Genomic DNA, 21,546 nt, shown 5'->3' with positions numbered 1-21,546 from the left:
TCAATGCATGTATTGCTTCCCCCTTTTATTAATTGCTTTTGCTTGTTTAATCCTTATTGGTAATTTGCTCGGTTCGATGGAATCATATAAAATAGAACATCACTGCTTTCCTTCCTAACAGTTTGACAACGTTTTTTTGGATTACAATGCAGTAAAGACTCATCACTCAAAATCATGAAATGGTGTTACTTATATACACAATAAAATATACTGTGCTTTGTCAGTGCCAAAAGGCTCTTACGGACATTCATCGCTTATGTAACTACATTGATGCTCCAACGGCAGTGAGCGCGCATGCGCATTTACAGCATCATCAGCACCAGCTCAATAGAACATCGCGATGCTCCTGCCTCTTCTTGTGTTTACTATCGTTTGGGGAAGATTTGGTTATGAAAACCTTTAGAATATCGTCATACATGCTGATGGATGTTTTCTCTATCGTACCACACACATAAGCCGAGACGCGGAAGTTAAATAAAGAGCTCTGACAGGAGTCAATCTCTCATTACAGTGAGGGCCTTATCAGAGCGCGTAACATCGTTTTCATCAGGACTGACCAGGGCTCTTATTTTTATTTCGTGATTTCATGTGTATAAAGGTGTAATTATCTGCTCAGTGGGATGCACATCAGTGCTTTGCCGTACTCTCTCTCCGTTATAATGGCTGCTCTATATCAGGGCACGGACGTGTCCTCACCGGATAAATATCTGGCGTTAAAAGACGTCAGAGAGGTGAAGGAGGAGACCACTCTGGACGAGAAGCTCTTTCTGCTGGCCTGCGAGAAGGGTAAGTTCATTTACCATTACAATACGAATGTATTTAAATATATATTGTATAACGCAACAATAATAGTATATTAGGTTATATTGATGTTAGATACATTTTGAAGTATAAACAAAATACTTATAGCATGTTTACTTTTTTATTATTGTTTATATTATTTATTATTGTTTTATTAAAATATAATATCTCTAATATCAAATATTTAGTTCATATTTAGTGATGAAAGCCTAGTGTGTGTGTGTATGTATGTGTATATATATATATATATATATATATATATATATGTATATGTATATATGCAATATTATTAAATTATTGCTAATAATATAGTACGTTTATGACCTAATATTAATTTAGAGATAATTTAGAGGATGTTTTTTACTTTTAATAAAATGGTCACATGCAGAAAAACAGTAACATAAGAAGTGCTAGAATAGAAAGTTTCAAAAATGTCTTAGATTAGAACAGAGACGAAGATGTAGTTTAGTTAACTAAAAAAAAGAATTGCTAAAAATTTGACCGGTTTCAAATGGTTTAAGAGTAATTGTATACAATTTAAATAATTGTAATCAAATAATGGACTGTAAGAATTTCACATATTTATTTTGCATTACGTACTACTAGTGTGGTTCTAGTCATTTGTTTGAGATAAGACAATTTTGAGAGCTTGACTGATGGCTCAGACCTGGTTCATACAGCAGTGCGCTGCGTAGTTTATTTCCAAACATTCCAGAAACAGCTTGGAAAACTAATGAATTTCCTCTGGTTACATTGTGCAGACGGGAGTCAGTTGCTATTCTTTTACCATATAAAGAAATCCTAAAATGGCTCAGGGAAGGATATCTCTCCTTTAAGGGCAATATAATTTTCCATCACAAACCACAGTCCTCTCTTGCTGATAACATTTAGTTGTCATTGTATAAACCATTGAACCTGTATTGTTACCTAACTGCATTTTAAGGAGACTACTACATGGTAAAGAAACTTCTGGAGGAGAAACGACATGGTGAATTAAACATTAACTGTGTAGATGTACTTGGGAGAGATGCTGTCACCATTTCAATCGAAAATGAGAATCTAGACATATTGCAGTTGCTCTTGGACCATGGCTGTCAGGTAAGAAAACACCCATGTCCTCAGCTCATGCATAACATATTATATAAAACCAATCTGTTAATTTGGGATGGGTGTGTGTGTATGTGTGTGTGTGTGTGTGTGTGTGTGTGTGTGTGTGTGTGTGTGTGTGCGCATGCGTGTGTGCGTGCAGGCCACAGATGCATTATTAGTGGCTATTGATTCAGAAGTGGTAGGAGCAGTTGACATCCTGCTAAACCATCGGCCCAGGCGTTCCTCCAAGCCTTCTATTGCGGTTAGTCTATTTTTCAATTTTATATTCTTTTTTTATTTAAAAAATATAAACTCTACCAGTTAACTCGTTGGAAATGCTTGACAGAATTGTTTCTCTTGATCTTAAAAACCTTTTGTTTTGTTGAAACAAATAGTGAAGGAAAAGCCAAGCGTCTGGCACACATATGCCCTTTTGAATGATATGTCTATTTTTTGGAAGAGTTTCTTTTTTTATATTTGATTGACTAAATATGAATATTTTACTATCAGTGATACAGTATTTATACAGTTTTATATTTATTTATTTATTTATATTTATAAGTAGTATTTTTTTTATAAATATTCATGTTTCAAAATGTCATATTACTTTATTCCTTTTTTTATTTTATTTTTTATTTAGAAATTAATGCAGCGCATTCAAAACCCAGAGTATTCCACCACCATGGATGTTGCTCCAGTCATTCTTGCTGCCCACAGGAACAATTATGAGATTCTGACCATGCTTTTAAAGCAAGACATCTCACTGCCCCGACCCCACGCTGTAGGGTGCGAGTGCACCCTCTGTAATGCCAAAAACAAGAAGGACAGTCTTCGCCACTCAAGGTAATAATTTTATCTAATCAATCAAACCATTTGGTTTATTTAATTTCTCTTATTCGCACATTTAAAAAACATTTTGAACATTTTTATTGCATCTTTTTTTTGTAATCTATACATTTAATACTTTTCCCATTTTCCCTATACAGAGTTCTTAAAATTAATTCTGTATTTGTATCTTTAAAAAAAAAATAGAAAAGCATTTGAGAGAACAATTAAGATTTATTAGTTCAAAGTTGAAAAAACGTTGAAGGCTTTTCAGAGACATAGTCCGATCTTTATTCAAGGACATGTAAGACATTTCAACCTATATGATACATACTTAGGGTTTCAAGTAGTCCCAGTTGAAAATGCACCTATAAATACATTTGATAAGAACAAACAGACATGCTAAAGTATATTTACAATGTGTAGTTGTGTTGCAATGTTTTTAGTGTTCTCCTTCCTCCTTCATCGTGTCTCTTGCAGGTTCCGTCTAGATATCTACCGGTGCCTTGCCAGCCCATCCTTGATCATGCTTACAGAAGAAGACCCCATTCTGAGAGCATTTGAGCTCAGCACTGATCTGAAAGAGCTGAGCCTGGTGGAAGTGGAGTTTCGGTAATGGAAGAATGATTAGAGAAAGAGGTCTCATAGGGATAACTGCTAAATGAGAGAGCTAAACAGCAGCAAATACCCTCTTTGCTTTGGTTTTGACCATTTTACAGATGCATGCATTTTAATAGCAATTAATTTACTGGGGACAAAAGTTGTTCTCTTGTAGAAAGAACCAGGATTTTTGCCAGTGGTTAGACACCTAATCATATTGAGTTAAAGGTGCAGTTAAAGTGATTTCTGAGAAACACTATCTATGTTTATATGGAGACACCTTTTGTTTCAATCGGAATGAATGAATTGAATTGAGACCAAACGTAGTGTTTACATGCCTGCTAAATAAAGTCATCAGGTTGATGTGCGCGTTTTATGTCACAAGCTTCAATATTGGAATAGATTTTTTTACATGAGTTTCCAGCTGTTTGCTCATACTATTCTCCTAAATTGCTAATTAGGAGACGACATGTGCGTGAATCGTTGTGCCATGCTGCTTATATTTATCAAGCAGTAAAAACGCCCATTCCTGCGCCCAAAGCAAGTGTCTGTGTGAATGAAAGTCCAAAACAAGGACTGATGGGACGTTGTCCTGCTCCACTTCACAGACGATAAGTGGAAGGAGAATTTTAGAATGACAGTCATTTGTGACATTTCATTTAACAACAACAACAACAGCGCGTTCATTGCGTCATATGTCATTACAGCATTTCTACATCATTGCACATGCGCAGTACTTTCCAGTTGCTGTTTTCCATCTGATCAAGTGTTTATATGTCCTCTCGATCGGATTAGAAAAAAGGTTTAAACCTGGGCTTAAAAACAAAAATTCTATCGGTTCACTCCGAGCAGAATCAGTATTTTAACGTTTCTTTTCATGCATTCCTTCTGTATTATTACCGTTCCGAAACTGGTTTGATTTAAAAAAAAAACAAAAAAAAAACATCTTTAATATCTTTAAAACTGTTAATAATGTTTGTTATTTACATTTTTATTTTATTTATGTTATTTAAAACTATTTTTTGCTGTTTTCTTTACTCAAAAACATGAAGAGAGTCTTGTATTTGCTGTCTAGTCATAGCCAATACAACATCATTTTTATAACCAGATTTTTTATCCAAATGTATTCAGCGAAAGGAAACTGAACCAAAACGCAGCAAAAAAATTGCTTTCGGTTTGTTAATCTGTAATTATTTAAGTATATATATTACTTATATTACTGTACATTACTTTTTATACATTAGTTTTAATCTGTTTTCTCTGTTCACAGAAGCGCTTTAAGTGCATGATGTGACATTGTGTGAATCCATGTTCTACACTATCCTGCAATTTTCACTGGTTATAAAACACACAACAAGCTGCATATTACCTGCAAGTCATTTTCACTGAAATGTAGACCTAATGCTTGATGGTTGGTGATGTATCCTCAGAAAACACCAGCGCATTGCCATTGCGACCCACCTATGATGACTTGACAGCTGAGTGCGGGCATTTCACTCACATTGGATAGGCTATGCTTCAATATCACATTTGCATAGTCCGAACTATTTGAATTCGTGATTGGTTGACTCCCAAATTAAAATATTAAACAGAAAGATAAAATAGCGTTATTAACCAGTTAATGGCCATTTCAAATAAGCGTTTCTGTTCAGAACGATTCAATTTGATTTAGTTTCCGTTTCTGGTCTAAATTTCGTTTGTTTTAGTTTTTTGTTTTCGTTCATTGAACCGGTTCAGAGCCCTGGGTTAAACCACCCCTTACAATCTGAATAAAATTTTAGGGTATGTTTACACGACAACAATATACTAAAAATAGAAACATTTTTCCTTTGCATTTTTCGAGTACAGACGGCAACGTTGTCAAAACACTTCACGTTCACAGATCTGCTGAAACGACTAAAAATGCTGTATTTTGCTGCCTGGCCAGTAGTTGGCGATGTCTATGCCTATGCCTATGAAACACTATGCGCCTATAGACTGAAGACGTAATATGCATGCGCATGCAGTAGCTGTTTTCACAAGTTTGCGTTTTTGTAGTTTGCACGAACGCAATAACTGTATTGTTTTCAAAAACGTGTTTAAAAATTGACGTGGTTGCATGTGAGTTTTTATTCCGACTGCGTTAGTAGTCCGATTATAATCGGATTATTAGGGTCCATGTAAACGCAGCTACAGTACTGTTAATATTTGAAATCGACACCCAAACAAAAACACCCCTTCCTTCATTACCCCCCCCCCCCCCCCCCCCTATGGGAATCAGCTGTGATTCAACAACAACAGCGGCATACAACAGCATATCTTGGTTTAATGTTACTCATATATTGAGGAGAAACAAAGCAACCTCGGCATTCGTTTCCTGGCCTTCCCACTCTCTAACGTCTCTCCAGCACTGGAAAGCAGATTTTTTTACAGCACAATTTTTAAAAAAAAAAAAATTTTTGTTTACGTGTGGATTAAAATTTTCAATAGCGTTTCTCAGAAAATGTGTACTGCACTTATACGAATGCCTTTTCAATTCCAAATTAGCTGCTAAATTGAAAAATAAAATAAAATCGCAATTCGTCTCCAGGTTTCCCTGAGAGAATCATTCATCCCATGTAGTGCCATTTGTCGCAAATAAGGAATAAACAGTTAAATAATTCAATTTAAGAGGGACTTAAAAGGATAGATTCATGATGAGTAAAAAAGTATTTATTTAATTTAGAATTTTTCATTCACGCACCATAAGCAGGTGAGGCAAAAAAAAAATTTGTCTACAGCAATTTTTGGCCCATCATATTAATCGGTTAGTCAACTCGAAGAGGTTAATTCAGATAGGAAATATATTACAACAAGACCCTCATTGTTTGTCAAAAGAACAGTTGGTGATTCAACCTAAATTTCCTCAGGTGTGACAAAACACTTCATTCCTAAACGCATATTCCTGATTCAGATAATAACAAGTACCTCTACATGCCTGTAGATACTGACATTATCTCATGTTCCATTGTAAAACAATTTCTCATCCAAAAAAGAGCTGTAGATTACTTTCAATGCCATTGAAAACGTGTCATGACAGATCTACACTCAAAAAAATAAAGTTTCCAAAAGGGGGTTTTCACAGCAATGCCATTGAATAGGGATACTCAGCTCTGGCCCTCAAGGTCCAATGTCCTGCAGACCTAATCAAACACACCTGAACAAGCTAATCAATGTCTTTAGGATTACTATAAAGTTGCAGGTAGGTGAGTTATTCAAGGTCTGTGTCCAAAATCACCCCCTTATACCGTTAAATAGGGCACTATTTGAAGGGACAGCCACTTGTAGTAGTATCCGAAACCATAGTGGACATTATCGAGTTCGCTCATTCAATCCCATGCACCGCAATAACGAGTGTAAAACTGATGTACAAAACTGAAAATACCCATAATGCTCTGTTAGGGTCGTGCCGAATAAATTACTGCGCTTGCCAGAATCATCCATCCATCCATTTTCCAAACTTTTGGTCCAATGTGGGTGCAACTTAATATCATACAGGTATAAATTCCTTTTTAATTTATTATTAAATTGTTTTCGTATTGTTTCATTTATTGTTTCATGTTTCATTTCTAAACATGTTTTCATTACTACTGGAGCTGCCAGTTTCAAATGATTATTAAACAGTATTTTAGTGGATTAATGTAGGGAATAGTGAATGAGGGTATAGGGGGCGATTTCGAACACAGCAAAGGTTGGAGGTAAACTCTGCAGGAAAGTAGATCTTGAGGGCCACAGTTGAAAACCCCTGATATAGAAGAACCATTTTTGTTTCCCCAAAGAGCTTTTCAGTGAACAGAAAGAACCATTTTGTACAAAGTACAAAGAACATTTTAAAAATCTAAAGAACCCTTTTCCACTATAAAAAACTTTTTGTGCAATGGAAACATTCCATGGATGTTAAAGGTGGAAAACACAGATGCCAAAATAACCTTTATTTGTAAGAGTGTAGAAGAAATTAAGGTTTTTCCTTCTACTGCTCATTCTGGGTCTCATTGACATTATTACAGGAATGATTATGAAGAACTTGCCCAGCAGTGCAAGATGTTTGCCAAGGACCTGCTGGCTCAGGCCCGCAACTCTCGCGAACTGGAAGTCATACTGAACCACACGTCCAGTGAAGACCAAGTGGACAAGAGAGGCCTGCTGGAGGAACGCATGAACCTCAGTCGCCTCAAACTGGCCATCAAATACAACCAAAAAGAGGTTAATGAGAATTTTTAACACAACTTACTGTGCTTGTGTCCTCTCAAGCCTGGGCTGCGTTTCTCATACAACGATATAACACATTGCTTAAGTACCATAGTATGTTGCATCGCTGGAAAATGAACTACTCTTAAAAATAAAGGTTCCAAAAGGGGAGTTTCTCAACGATGCCACAGAAGAATTATTTTTGGCTCCCTAAAAAAAACCTTTCAGTTAATAGTTCTTAAAAGAACCAGGTTTTTTTTCTTAGAGTGAAGAAAATGTTAATAAGCTTAAGAACCTTTTTCCACCTTAAAGAATTCTTTGTGCAATGGAAATGTTCCATGAATTTCTTCATGGAACCAAAGATACCATTAAAGAACGTTTATTTTTAAGATAGTTTCCCGAAACGGTAGTAACTACGTCGCACAATCGTCGTATGAACGACGTTGGTTCAACAATAGAGAACCATTGTTGATGTCATGCAGCATGGTGGAAATGTAAATAACGAACATGGCCTACGAGGACTATGTTGGTATTTTTTGTTCTGTTGTTTTGCTTCAGTCACAGGTTCCCTCTTATGTCGTATTCCTGTTCTAGAGCACAATCGCACATGCAGGCTCTTCAAAAATGAAAGTCATTCTTTTGACAAACTAACAGATGTAATGAAATTTGTGTATATATGAATATATTGAATGAAATATGCCAGCACGCATGTCAGCCTGCTTATTTTGCCCCAGAGCACGATCTATTGAAGTCCACAAGTCATACTAAAAGCAAAAACTATGCTTCAGGTCAAGAGCTGTGGAAGTGTGTGATGCTGTTTGTGAATGGTCTTTGGAACTATGGTTGGTTAGGAAATGCACCCCTGGTTAACTTGCTTAATCAATAGACAAATATTGTCAGATTAAATGCTTTGACAGATATATAAGCCTTTATTTTATTAGAAAAGACCATATACACATGTCTTTTTTGTAATGTGTTTTCTCTTTTTCTGACCTGTAGTTTGTCGCCCAGTCCAATTGTCAGCAGTTCCTGAACACGGTGTGGTTTGGCGAGATGGCGAGCTACCGCCGCAAGCACACATGCTTAAAGATCCTGTATGTTTTGAGTGTTGTTCTGCTGTGGCCGCTGCTGTCCGTCTGCTACCTGCTGGGACCTCGTTCTCGTGTGGGCCAGGTCATCCACACACCTTTCATCAAGTTCATCATTCACAGTGCATCTTACTTCGCCTTCCTACTGCTTCTAAACCTGTATTCACTGGTCTACAATGAGGATACGAAGAACTTAATGGGTCCCCCTTTGGAGTTGATAGACTACCTTCTCATTCTCTGGATCATAGGTGAGGATGGGCGGCATTTGTGTACATACATGACCACTTTTATCTATTATTTTCTTCGCATCTGCTTTCTATCCAACAAACGAGAATGTTTTGCTGTGTTCGTTGTTTCAGCAGGAAGAAAAAGATAAATCAAGTATTATAACAAATCATAAAGTGCCATGAATTCATCCCTAAGGCCTTGAGGCAAATGCCTCATCCGAGTCCACACTTTGGTGATGTAATGCTGCATAGACTGTAGAGCAGAAGTACGCTGTGCATCAAATGGTACAAAAGAGTAGTTTGTAACATTGCAGGGTTTTTTTTATTCATATAAATGTAAAGGTGTGTTCACACTTGTAGTTTTAACGCCCCCCCCCCCCCCATCCCCCCATCCCCCCATCCCCCCATTTCCGAATCTTTAAATACATGTTAAGAGCTTCATGTTGTGGATTCAGTCTGTGGCAGCCTACATTCTCAAATTCAATGAAACATTCAATGAAGTCTCAATGTCAAAATTCTTTCAAATCTACCTTTGTAAAGATTACATTTATGAAGTCAGATAAATAATCACAATGGACCCACGCCACGAGCCTTAAACTTATACGCAGTAATATACATTCAGTTCGTCCATCTGTTCTTCATAATTTTACAGCACCATTAGTATGACTGATAAATTACATAGATAATGTTCATTTTTGCGGAAGTGAGAAACAAAGCTAGTGGTTAGAATCTCTCTAGAGCGCATTACCATGATACCACTGGGTAATTTGTTGCTAATGGCACTTGTTTTAGTTTTTGTCTTATTTCCTTTTATTAAGTATTAATGGCCTCCAATGGCTGTGAATTTAAATTTGTATGGTTTATTGTGCACCCAGACTAAAAGAATGTCATATGATCAAGTTGAAGTAAATTTAGACTGCATGAAGACCACTAGAGGGAGGAAGATGAATTCTTTACACTTCAGCTTTAAAGGGATAGTTCACCCAGAAATGAAAATTCTGTCATCATTTACTCACCCTCAAGTTGTTCCAAACCTGTAAGGATGTCTTTCTTCTGCTGAACACAAAATAAGATATTTAGAAGAATATTGGTAACCCGTCAACTGTTTGGTTACCAACATTCTTTGCAATATCTTCTTTTTGTGTTCATCAGAAGAAATAAATTCATACAGGTCTGGACCAACCCTCAAGTTGTTGTAAATGACAGAATTTTCATTTTTGGGTGAACTATCCCTTTAAGAATATGCATTGCTAATATCATTTACCTAATGTTTCCTTTCCAGCTTAATACAATGTTGCTGACTGCTGTTTTAATAACAGGCCCAACATCTAATCACACTAATCACCTTACAAATTAACTGAATTCTATAAAGGAAATCATATTCAGCCCATTAGAGCTGATTCAGACATCTGTCTTCATTAATTTCCAAACCACAAGCCCTCCAGTGTACTTTCATACATCAAAATGCCAACAGACTATCTTCTTTAAAACTAGTTGAGCGAGTTTTGTGCTTTTTTGTGGTACATCCATTGTTGTGTTGTTACCTCTGCCTTACCATTAATCTTCCTCACACTAAAAGGTTTCACTGAAGCGAGCATTTCCAAATCTACAAAAGCATTATCACATTAGCTGTACAAAATGTAACAAAATATTTCTTTGCACAATGTAATGAATTCAATACTTCTTTTGAGTCTCGTTGAGCCCCATTCAAAGCCATTTGACCCAAAAATTCTCTCATCATTGACTCACCCACATGCTGTACCAAACCTGTATGACTTCTTTTTTTCTTTTGCAAAACACAACATATATTTTGAAAAATGTCTTTAGTCCATACAATGAGTTCATAAAAAGTTGTTTGGACGTCAGCATTCTTCAAAATAACCGATGACAGATTTCTAGTCCGAGAACTATTCCATAGTCACAAGCCAAAGGCAACAGTGGCAAGGAACCGAAAAACTCCATCAAGTGACCTAATGGTGTCCTAAAACTCCATCAGGTGACCCAATGGAGAAAAAAAAAAAAAAAACTTGGGAGAACCCAGGCTCAGTCGGGAAGCCGTTTCATTTTGATATATGTCACAACAGGGACCATCACAAAAAAGACGATCACAACTTCCGTTTATTGATAATGATTCACGCATGATTTATGATGCTTTATCACTGTCAAATGTAAATAATGTAAAGCAGTCTTGCTCTCTGATAATTACAATAGAAACAGTATAGCAAAAAAAATGGTGCAAAACATATAGCCTCATATCGTCCTGCCCTAATAGATATGAGTAAATTCATGAGTGTCTATTTGCACTAAATCCCAATAGCCTGTCCTGACGTCAAAGGCTTTTTACACTAACTCAACTTGCCATTGTCTCGTGGAGCCTTTTTGCAATCCCATTCTTCCTCCTACTCCCATTGCATACCAGCTCAGAGACACATTCATTTTAAATACAAATGAAGAAAATATTTGTAAAGTGTAATTCAAGCACTTCGTAAAATTGTTTGGAGAAGCCTGGCACGTCCACTGCGTTCATTTATTTTAATAAATGTAAACAGATGTTGTGGTAAACAATATGTTGTTATTAATGCATACTTTTGTAAAATGTAATTCAATACACTGAGGTGCAAATAGTATCTTCCACTTTTTTTATATACTGTACTTGCACCCAGTGGATCGCTGTTTGCTCTTATTGTAAAAAGCATGCATAAATCTTTCCTGTCAGGCATGGTTCTTTGAGTGTCACTGGCCCTGTAGGGATTATCATAGAATCTGGAAGTGATTCAAAACTGCCAGAAATAAGGAATTTCTGATTTGCTGCTTGGACGCTTCTTTGTGCTGATGGCAAATTCCTATCTCTTCAGGCATGGTGTGGTCGGATGTGAAGCGTCTATGGTATGAGGGATTGGAAGATTTCCTGGAAGAGTCACGAAACCAGCTAAGTTTCGTCATGAACTCACTTTATTTGGCCACCTTTGCCCTGAGAGTGGTGGCTTACAGCAAGGTATAAACCCAGTCCAGAACATTTCATTCTGAGCACTTTGCCAAGTCATTACTCACTAGTTTTCTCAAGAATGAAAATTCTGTCATCATTTGCTTTTACTCGTCCTCTTTTCTTTCCAAGCTATGACTTCCTTTCTTACGTGGTACATAAAAGAAGTACTATTTCGTTGAACATCTCCTTTTGTGTTCCATGGAAGAAGAAAGCTCTAGTTTGGAATGACACAAGGATGTGTAAATTATACAGAATTTATTTCTTTTTTAAATCACCAAATCTAATGAGCGCTGGCTAACGTTTAAAATCTTGTTGTCTAAAGTGTTACTGTGTTTAAGTGTCTCTGATAACATAATTTACACCAACCTTTCTTTTGTCGTCTGCTTCAGTATAAGAATAAAGAGGTAGATAGGAAAGACTGGGATGCGTTCCATCCCATCCTGGTTGCAGAAGGACTTTTTGCTTTCGCCAATGTTCTGAGCTATCTGCGTCTCTTCTTCATGTACACCACCAGCTCCATCTTGGGGCCTTTACAGGTAATCACAACATCCACAACTCAACAGTTCTTATCCATTCGCAATGCAGGTTTTTGAAGGCCAAAAAAAAAAAAGAAAGAAGGGTAACAGTAACTTTAAAAGCATGTCAGTGGGCACTGCAGTATAGCATAAATTATTTGTCAAGCAGATAGCAGATTCTTAAACACGAGAATCAGTTTAAATGTTGCAATGTATGATCCACACTACAAAATGGAAATGCTAAATGTTTATGCTTATTGTTGTTTATACACAATCACACATTTGAAACGGAATGACCTCAAATGAGAAACGTTTCAAGGATTATTTTGCATGGATGTTCATTATCATGCATTTCAATCAAACGCCAATGCAATCCTTCTGTGTCCAGAGGCATATGAGCAATTAATATGAGCATTAAAGGTCCGTTTCCGCAACTTGTTTCTTTCCTAAATTAATCAATGTTTTTGGACTATGCTGACTATGTGGAGGGCGACCTATAACTAGTCTTGAATTGGCCTTGACAATTCTATTTCTTAGCACTTAACACACGCTTGTTGAAGTAAAAAAAAATTGTTTCTTGAATAACAGATTAAAGATAAGCTGTCAAGGCATGCGTCTGTTTGTTCAGATGTTAGCACTTTGTCCTTGGCAATGTGCCATGCTCTTCCAACTGAGCTACAGGACGATTTATTAATATTTTTAAGATTCACCCAGGCTTTGTAACCGACTTCAGCAGCTTCAGTTTTCAGCAGGCATCTTTCTGCAGTAGTTTTAGAGAGGTTGCATAATGCAGTGTTCTTCTCTGAGGACTTCAGTGTTTGGCATGAGTAACGCCATGTCAGTCCTGAGCGTACGTGTGAGTTGCTCTCTGCTCTCTAGACTGACATCAGTGTCTGGCGCTGATGTATGGAAAAGTAATTCTCTCAAGAAGTGTGGTCGGAATGATGCATTCAGACGCACTTAGCTGTAATGGATTCACGCATGAACACACACCCTATGCAAGATATTTAGGGCAAAGAGCATGGTATTTTTGGTTTTCTGTAAACGCACGTAGCTATCCACATGCTTAAATAGTTGCTTTGTCACTCCCTCTAACAGACAAACATATGATGTACAAATACAGGAATGACAAGGAACAGACTCAAGTATTCACACAGCTGACCTCCACTGTGAAGGCAGAGGAACAGTCAGACGTTTACTCCCTCCTGCTTCATTATTTGGTTGAGTGTGTCCAGTAAATCTCCCCAAGTAAAGATAGCAAGTGGAAAACACTGAATCACCTCTGGATAAACGTCTGAGGACATATTTCTCTTTTTGAGGGCAAGAGTTGAGACGTCAAAACTGACTGCTTAAACTTTATTTAAAGGAGTAATTTGGTGTTTGTACAGTACAGCTGTCTGAATTGTGCAACTTTGTAAGGACGTGAAGCCTTAAGCCTATACATACCAGCTGTGCAGTATGTGATGGGCTGGTGTATTGCCAAATCCTGTCCTTACAAAAAAAAAATATTCATTTGATTAAGTACTTAAGTAAAGTTCAAGTATATTATAAGCATTATAATTTATGTAGTAAGTATACTAATATCAATGTACTAATACTATACTTGTAAGTGTACTATTTCATTATTTCATGACTTGAGAGTAAATTGGCCCACTTTTTAGTGTATAAAAGTATACTTTAAGTGTAACAGTAGTAAAAGAACTAGTTTGCCACTACAATTTTCATTTGTACTGTCTGCAACTATACAGGTAAACTTACATACTGATAGTTTACTAGTTAAATACGTGTAGCACATTTTTAGTTTAAGAAAGTACACTTTGAAGTGTACTCTCAGTAAACTACTTGTATAGTAGTTTTATACTGCAAGTATACTTGTCCAGCGTACATAGGAATTTACTTCCAGAATTAGGAAAATTTTGTTTTCTATCTATCTTTTAAAAAAAAATCTATCTTTAAAAAAATGTACGTTTATAAGACATTATGTAAAAAAAAAAAAAAAAAAAAGGTATTTCATTGGCTATACTTAATCAAAAGAGTAAACACAACTACAAGTATACTTAGAATACTTAATTATACTTTTAAATTGATCTTGATAAAAAGATTGAGTACAAGTATAGGCCAAATAGACTTTTCTGTCAGTATAAGTCAGGTATACTAAAGTGTAATTTTATGTTTATTTCTTAGAAGTACACAAAGAATATTTCTTAGAAGTACATCAAATGTTGACTGAAAGTATACTTTTTTATTTTTAGTGTAAAAGAAGTATACTAATAGCACACTTGCTTGGATGTAAAGGAGTAGTCACTTGCAGGTCCAGATGGAATCTGTGGGCTTTCCCCCAATATTTTGTGCGGATATTTGGGAAAAATCAGCAAAATTCTATGGAAGGGATTATTAGCATGTTAAAATGTGTTCAACTTTCTATAGCATCATCCTATTGCAGTTGATCACATTACCGTTCAAAAGTTTATGGTCAGTAAGATAACATTGTTTGTTTGAAAGAAATGAATACCTTTTTTCAGCAAGAATGCATTCAATTGTTCAATAGTGACAGTAAAAACTTTTACATTATTGCAAAAAAAAAAAAAAAAAATCAAATAAATGAAGCCCAGAATCCTGAAAATTCGGCTTTGTCAACTACAAACGTTATACAAACCATTAACACTCTTAAACCAGGACAAAATAGTGGAATGCAACCATTAAAAAAACACAGTATTATATAGGATTTCTAATCAGGCATCAAATAGAATACTCATTTCAGCCAGTGAAATCACTTTGAGGTGGATTTAGCATGACACCTGGGCTTCATATCAGAGACAAGATTGAAATGGCAACTGCAACGGTTCAACAAAGATTGAAACATATTAGATGTGGAATAGGGGTTTGAGAGTGACAAGAAAATGAATTACACTAATTGCAAAAGAAAGAAAAAAACCAACATCCTGGCCACAGTATGTTTCAGAGCAAACACACAGTACAGAACATTATGGTTCACCGGTCAGACTCGACACAAGCAATTCATCTAGTCCTCAGCCCACACTGGAAAGGCCAGTGGAATCTTAAGTACAGATAGAGGTAGGCACCTTAAAAGAGCTAGTCTACTGTATGTGTCTAAGTACAGTTCTCTACCGAGAAATGTTCCCCTTCCATTACCCCCTAATGAGTCAAACAAATATTTACCTGAGCCAGGTTTATCAGTGACTAGTTGTTGTCTGCTATATGAAGTTAGTTAAAAATGACATGCAACACTTAAAATTAACTTGTTTTAGAATATTGCCATATTTACTTAACTTTTTTTTTTTACTTGCTTTAACTTTTAAACATTTTTTATTTCCATGACCATCAACCCATAAATAGCTGTTCTCAAACATATCCATTTCAAAAGGAATATTCCTAGTTAAAAGGATAGTTCATCTAAAAATTTAGAAAATGGAGATTCTGTATTTTTTTCTTTTTGAAGAATATTCACGTAACTAGTCTGTGAAGATCCCAAACAAACAAACTAAAAAAAAAAAAATCATAAGAGCTGTGACAAACCACGTCGGTCTTTCGGGCTAGTTTTTGAAGTGTGTTCCATATGTCGGCGGCAATTCGGCTAATTCAGCATGTTGAATCGGCACCGGGGCCGTCGGTGAGAGAGATCACTCTGGTTGGCTGTTCAGTTTAGCAAATGAGTAGGTCCACGAGAAAAAAAGCGAAACAGATGAAAGTGAGCTAAGTCGTCAAGACGACACAGACAGAAAGTTGTTATAATTTTACGTCATCTTTCCTAAACATTTCAATACGCAAATATTTTCATAATAACAAGAGTTATAAATATGGATATTTTTCTTACTAAAACGCATCGCTGCATAAGGCCTTTATTAACCCTCTGGAAAGCTTGGAAGAGCCAGGAGCTTCAAAAGGCTCTATTCACTCCCATTATAAAGTATGGAAGAGCCAGGATTTTTGTTTAATTTAACTTCAATTGTGTTTGGCTGAAAGAAGAAAGTCATATACACCTAGGACGGCTTGAGGCTGAGTAAATTATGGGATTATTTTCATTTTTAGGTGAACTAACCATTTAAGTTGTTTTTAACCTTAAAGAACAAACTCTATAGATCCTATATACAAGTCAGTCTGGGCTACTCAGGCTTTCATGTGAAAGGGCCGGTTTATTTGTCTTTTCAGATCTCCATGGGCCAGATGCTACAAGAGTTCGGGAAGTTTCTTGGCTTATTCCTGCTCGTGCTCATCTCTTTCACCATCGGCCTGACACAGCTGTATGGAAAAGACCAGAAGGATCCATCCAGAACCATAGATCAAACCAAGGACTGCGAGGGCATCTACTGTCAGCAACAGAGCAACGACACCTTTCACACGTACTTATTTACACTAATTAGAGAATTTGAAGTCGGTGTAAAAGGTGTAAAAATAAAGGTTAAAGGGGTCATATTAAGTTTTCAATCAAAATTGAAAGTTGTTTTTGTATCTTAGTTTCAATAAATGCTCTTCTTCGACTGGGGAGGAAGTTTTGAGTTCTGAGCTCTTCCTCATGATATGACCCCTTTGAAAGGTATTTGACAGACAAAGCAGTTTTCAGATTTTTGTGACAGAAATCATATTTCTAAAGATGCAAGGCTCCATGTTGCCCATGAAAAGAATATGAATGCTCTGTTTTAATGTAATATTTGACCTTAATCATTTATCTTCAACTTTCTCTAGGTTTATGGGGACATGTTATGCCCTCTTCTGGTACATTTTTTCCCTGGCACATGTGGCTCTGTTCGTCACAAGGATCAGCTATACTGAGGAGCTGCGATCATTTGTTGGTGCTCTTATCATCGGTACCTACAACATTGTTGTAGTCATCGTTCTCACTAAACTCCTGGTGGCAATGCTGCATAAGAGCTTCAGACAGATTGCTGTGAGTGACCCTTGAGATGATTTGATTCCAAAAATGTGAATCCAATAGGTGTTTTCTTGATGAACATGATAGAATTACCGTAATTGTGTGTTTCCGTCAAGTGGAATGAAACAAATTAAGTTCCATAGTATCCATCCCCCCTGAGTTAACAACATCACATAAACTCTATGGCAGGGGTTCTCAACTCTGGTCCTCAAGGGACCACTGTCTTGCACCCTAATCAATCACACCTGAAAAGGCTAATCAATATCTTTAGGCTTCCTAGAAAGTTACAGGCAGGTGAGTTTGATTAGGGTTGGAGCTAAATTCTGCAGGAAAGTAGATCTTGAGGGCCAGCATTGAGAACCTCTTCACTACGAGTTCTCCAAACGTGATGGGAGCAGTAGAGAGGTTAATGCAGGCTTATCGGTTGTTTTATGGAGGTCTATCCATTAGCATTACCGTTCCTTTCAACAAAGTTTAATCAGCTTGCACATATAATCCTGGAAATAGGTGACCAGAAATCTGCCATCTTTGATTGTGGGCATTCAGTTCTGCCATGTGACCAATCACAGTTCACATTGAGAACAATGGGAATACTAATGGTATAGCTCTTTAGTAGGGATGTAGCGATTCACTCAACTCACGATGCGATACTGATTTCACAATATGATTTTCTCACCATTTTTTTAACAACATGAGATTTAAGACAAATTATAAATGAAAAATCCATGTACACATTTAGAGAAAAAGATAGTAAAATAAATACAACACCTGGTTGCCATGAAAACACTGATGCACCTTGTGATCTCCGTGACTCTCGCACTTGTCGCCGCAAGTGAGGCTGCAAATCCGCCGGTCACTGTGGTTTGGCCTGTGGTTTGCCTTTTTACATGCAGACGGAGGTGATTGGAGCTTCTCATTGTGGTGATTATTAGTCTTCAGGAAGTTGAAATGTTGCTACACCTCCAATTTGAATGAGTCAACGTCAACATTGCGCTTGCTGTCGCCATGCTACGGTGTGTGTCCACTGACACGAAGCGAGCGTTTCCAATTCATTCCTATGGAAGTCGAGCTTCCACCAAGAATTAACTGAAAACGCTCGCTCTGCTTCGCGCCAGTGTGCACGCACCGTCCATAACGCTAGCTACAACTTGCTCGCTGCTATTGTGCCTGTGTGAAGCGAGGTCACAGTATAGCACCCCTGCTGTTTAAAACGTGTATCGTGATTCGTTTACAACTTGAATTGTCATATTTTTATTGGTTTTTAACCGGCTGCTAGTGAATCGTTACATCCCTACTCTTTAGTTATATTATAACTCCATAGTTCAGGAAGACATGTATGAGTACAGATACCTCTGGTTTCTTGTATCAGGCAAAGAGTGCGTGAAGGCATCATTGTTGTACCATGATGATTTTATCCACTTGCAGAATCATGAAGATAAGGAGTGGAAGTTTGCTCGGGCTAAGCTGTGGCTCAGCTACTTTGATGACAAGTGTACACTGCCTCCACCCTTCAACATCCTCCCCTCACCCAAGACCGTGTGCTACCTGGTGATCAGCCTGAGCAAATGGATCTGTTCCCACACCTCCACAGGCAAGGTCAAGAGACAGAATAGCCTCAAGGTATGTAAAACTTATGTAAACTTATATTTGGGGAAATCTACCTACTTTACTGTGTATCCATAGTTTGCATTTCGATCGATTTGACATGAAAGGCCTGGACACACCAAGCCAACTGTCGGCCGTCGGGCAGTTTTTGTGCGTTGGTAGGCTTAGGTTTTTTGGGCCGATTCAGCATGTTGAATCGGCATCGAGCCGTCGGTGAGAGAGAGAAAACTCTGCTTGACTGTTCAGCTTTTTGGCCGAGACGCAGTCGACAAGAGGCGACAACACAGTCAGCTTTTCTGACCGCTAGTTCTTTGATGTCGGCTTGGTGTGTACCGGGCTTAAAGGGATAGTTCACCCAAAAATGAAAATGCTGTCATCATTTACTCACCCTCATGTTGTTCCAAACCTGTATGATTTCCTTTCTTCTGCTGAACACAAAAGAAGATTTTTAAAGAAGGTTGGTAATTAAACAGTTGCTGGTCCCCATTGACTTCCATAGTTTTTTTTTTTTTCTACTATGGAAGTCAATGGGGTCCATCAGTCGTTTGGTTACCGACTTTCTTCAAAATATCTTCTTTTGTGTTCAGCAGAAGAAAGAAAGTCATACAGGTTTGGAACAACATGAGGGTGAGTAAATGAGGACAGCATTTTCATTTTTGGGTGAACTATCCCTTTAAAGTAAAAACTGTTGCTTCTAAAGACAGCCTATCCTTACAGCTTTGTACTGTTGCTGGAATTCTCAAATGGTTCCATGCATTTCTACTTCAGAAAATGAGGTTCAGGGCCTGAAATAATTGGAGTTGTTGTTGTCTACTAGAGGGAGGGTGAAATTGCTCAAAAGCAGTTTTGAATCATCTTGCACATTTTGTATGTCTCTTATCTGACACATTTCAGTTTATAGAGCTTTCACCTAATGAATAATCGAATCAGGTAACATACATAACAAGGGAGACATACAAAATGTGCAGGATTGTAAACCACTGCTCTGGAGACCAAGGGTGCCTGTTCGTCCATCTTTCCATGCACAAGAGAAAGACAGTAAACCCGTGGGTTCAGTTTCTATGTCTCTCGAGTAGGAATAAAAAAAAAAGAAAACCAAGAGTTTGAGACCTGTTGGTACGCAAGAGTCATTCTCGGTACTGTGAACAGCATAACGCAGATCTGCCGCTGTTGCATAAACCAGGGGTGCCTAATTCATGCTTCTGGAGGGACTATTCTGTAGAGTTTAGCTCCAACCCTAAATAATCCTAAATGAGCCTAGTAATCAAGGTGTGTTGGAGCAGGTTGGAGCAAAACTCTGCAGGATGTTGGCCTTCCAGGAGCAGGATTGGCCCCCCCAAGGCATTCACAAACATGTTTTTTGGTTATGTAGTCACATAAACAACATATAGCGTCATAATCCATTGTTACCACTAATTTCTCAAGTCTGTGGAAACACTGGGCCGCTTCAAAACAGGTTTGCCTGAACATTGGTTCAGAAAAAAAAACCATTGGGTCTTGCACCATTTTAGTGAAAAAGGGGTGAGCTCTAGAATATTATTCCTTAACGTCAGCCTACCAATGAACCAATAACTTTTTGCTTCCAGGAATGGAAGAACCTGAAGCATAAAAGAGACCAGAACTACCAGAAGATTATTTGCTGTCTAGTGCACCGTTACCTGACCTCCACAAGGCAGAAGATGCAGAGCACTGACCAGGCCACGGTAGAGAACCTCAACGATCTGCGGCAGGACCTATCCAAGTTCCGGAATGAAATGAGGGACCTTTTGGGCTTCCGCACTTCCAAATATGCCATGTTCTACCCCAGAAGCTAAGCCATGACCATTTAGTAAAAGTGACCCAGCATGTTCAGCAATGCTCTTCTTCTTTTTCTTTGGAAGATGTAAGGTGACAAAAAGTCCTGGGACTCTACTGGAATTCTATTAAGCTCTGTTTATTCTACAGCCTCCAGAACCATAACTTGTGTAATATTCTTGCATCCTACTTTTTTTCTAAAAGTGTCATTCTTTTCAAATAAATAACATTTATTATAGAGATACATTTTCTATTGAATTGCTTAAGTTCTTAGAAACTGTTTCAGCGTTTTCAGTGTTTAAACATATGGTAGAGTAGAGTTCTTCAAACCTACTCTTGACGACCCACAGTGTTCCCGAAATCGCATACTGTCTGAGTAGGTACTACATTTGAATTTAAACTTACTTAATGACCATTAAAAAAGTTTGTTCTATACGGTATGAATATGGGTAGTATGGATTCAATTCGAATGACTTATTGCATCCGGCATGTTACTGTCACGTGACCTAACAGCATCAGATGCATCGCTTCACTGCCATTCATAAATCCTCTCCAATGGCCTCATGGCCTCAACGTCGTATCCGGTGTAGACACGGTGTAACTCTTTCACCCTGTTCTGACTCTGGGTTCATTTCCTAATTGACTAAAATCCCATAGATATGTATATTTATGACTGAGTGTCATTCAGTCTATGAGTAAACTGTAGGCAAGGCTTTCAAGGTTGATTTTTTTTTTTTTACTTTTCTAGCTAATTGGCAGCAAAAAAGCAGGTCATTTAGAAATGTACCCACATTTACATGGCAACACCTGTTCATTATTCATTACTGGGACATTGTTACTCATTTCACAGTGACAGTCTACTTAATTCTAATGATCAGAGAGAGTATGTAAAATGGCCACAGCTGTTTCTGGCACAATA

General features: G+C 37.4%; 1 protein-coding gene across 1 annotated transcript; it reads left to right on the top strand.

Annotated features, from left to right (window-relative positions):
- The first annotated feature begins 300 nt into the window (after positions 1 to 300).
- On the top strand, positions 301 to 21,066 carry trpc1 (transient receptor potential cation channel, subfamily C, member 1). The gene is made up of 13 exons (XM_084399351.1): positions 301 to 786; positions 1,745 to 1,899; positions 2,051 to 2,152; positions 2,531 to 2,733; positions 3,196 to 3,327; positions 7,341 to 7,536; positions 8,521 to 8,857; positions 11,692 to 11,831; positions 12,212 to 12,358; positions 16,508 to 16,698; positions 17,042 to 17,243; positions 18,654 to 18,848; positions 20,420 to 21,066. The coding sequence occupies exons 1-13, from the start codon at positions 621 to 623 to the stop codon at positions 20,645 to 20,647; spliced, it is 2,394 nt and encodes a 797-aa protein (XP_084255477.1). The 5' UTR covers positions 301 to 620; the 3' UTR covers positions 20,648 to 21,066.
- The last annotated feature ends 480 nt before the right edge of the window (positions 21,067 to 21,546 follow it).

This window comes from Rutilus rutilus (genome assembly GCF_951802725.1).
Source record: "Rutilus rutilus genome assembly, chromosome: 24".
Taxonomy (NCBI): Eukaryota; Metazoa; Chordata; class Actinopteri; order Cypriniformes; family Leuciscidae; genus Rutilus; species Rutilus rutilus.
The sequence above is the reverse complement of the archived record's forward strand: the minus strand, read 5'-3'. Positions and strand labels throughout refer to the sequence as shown.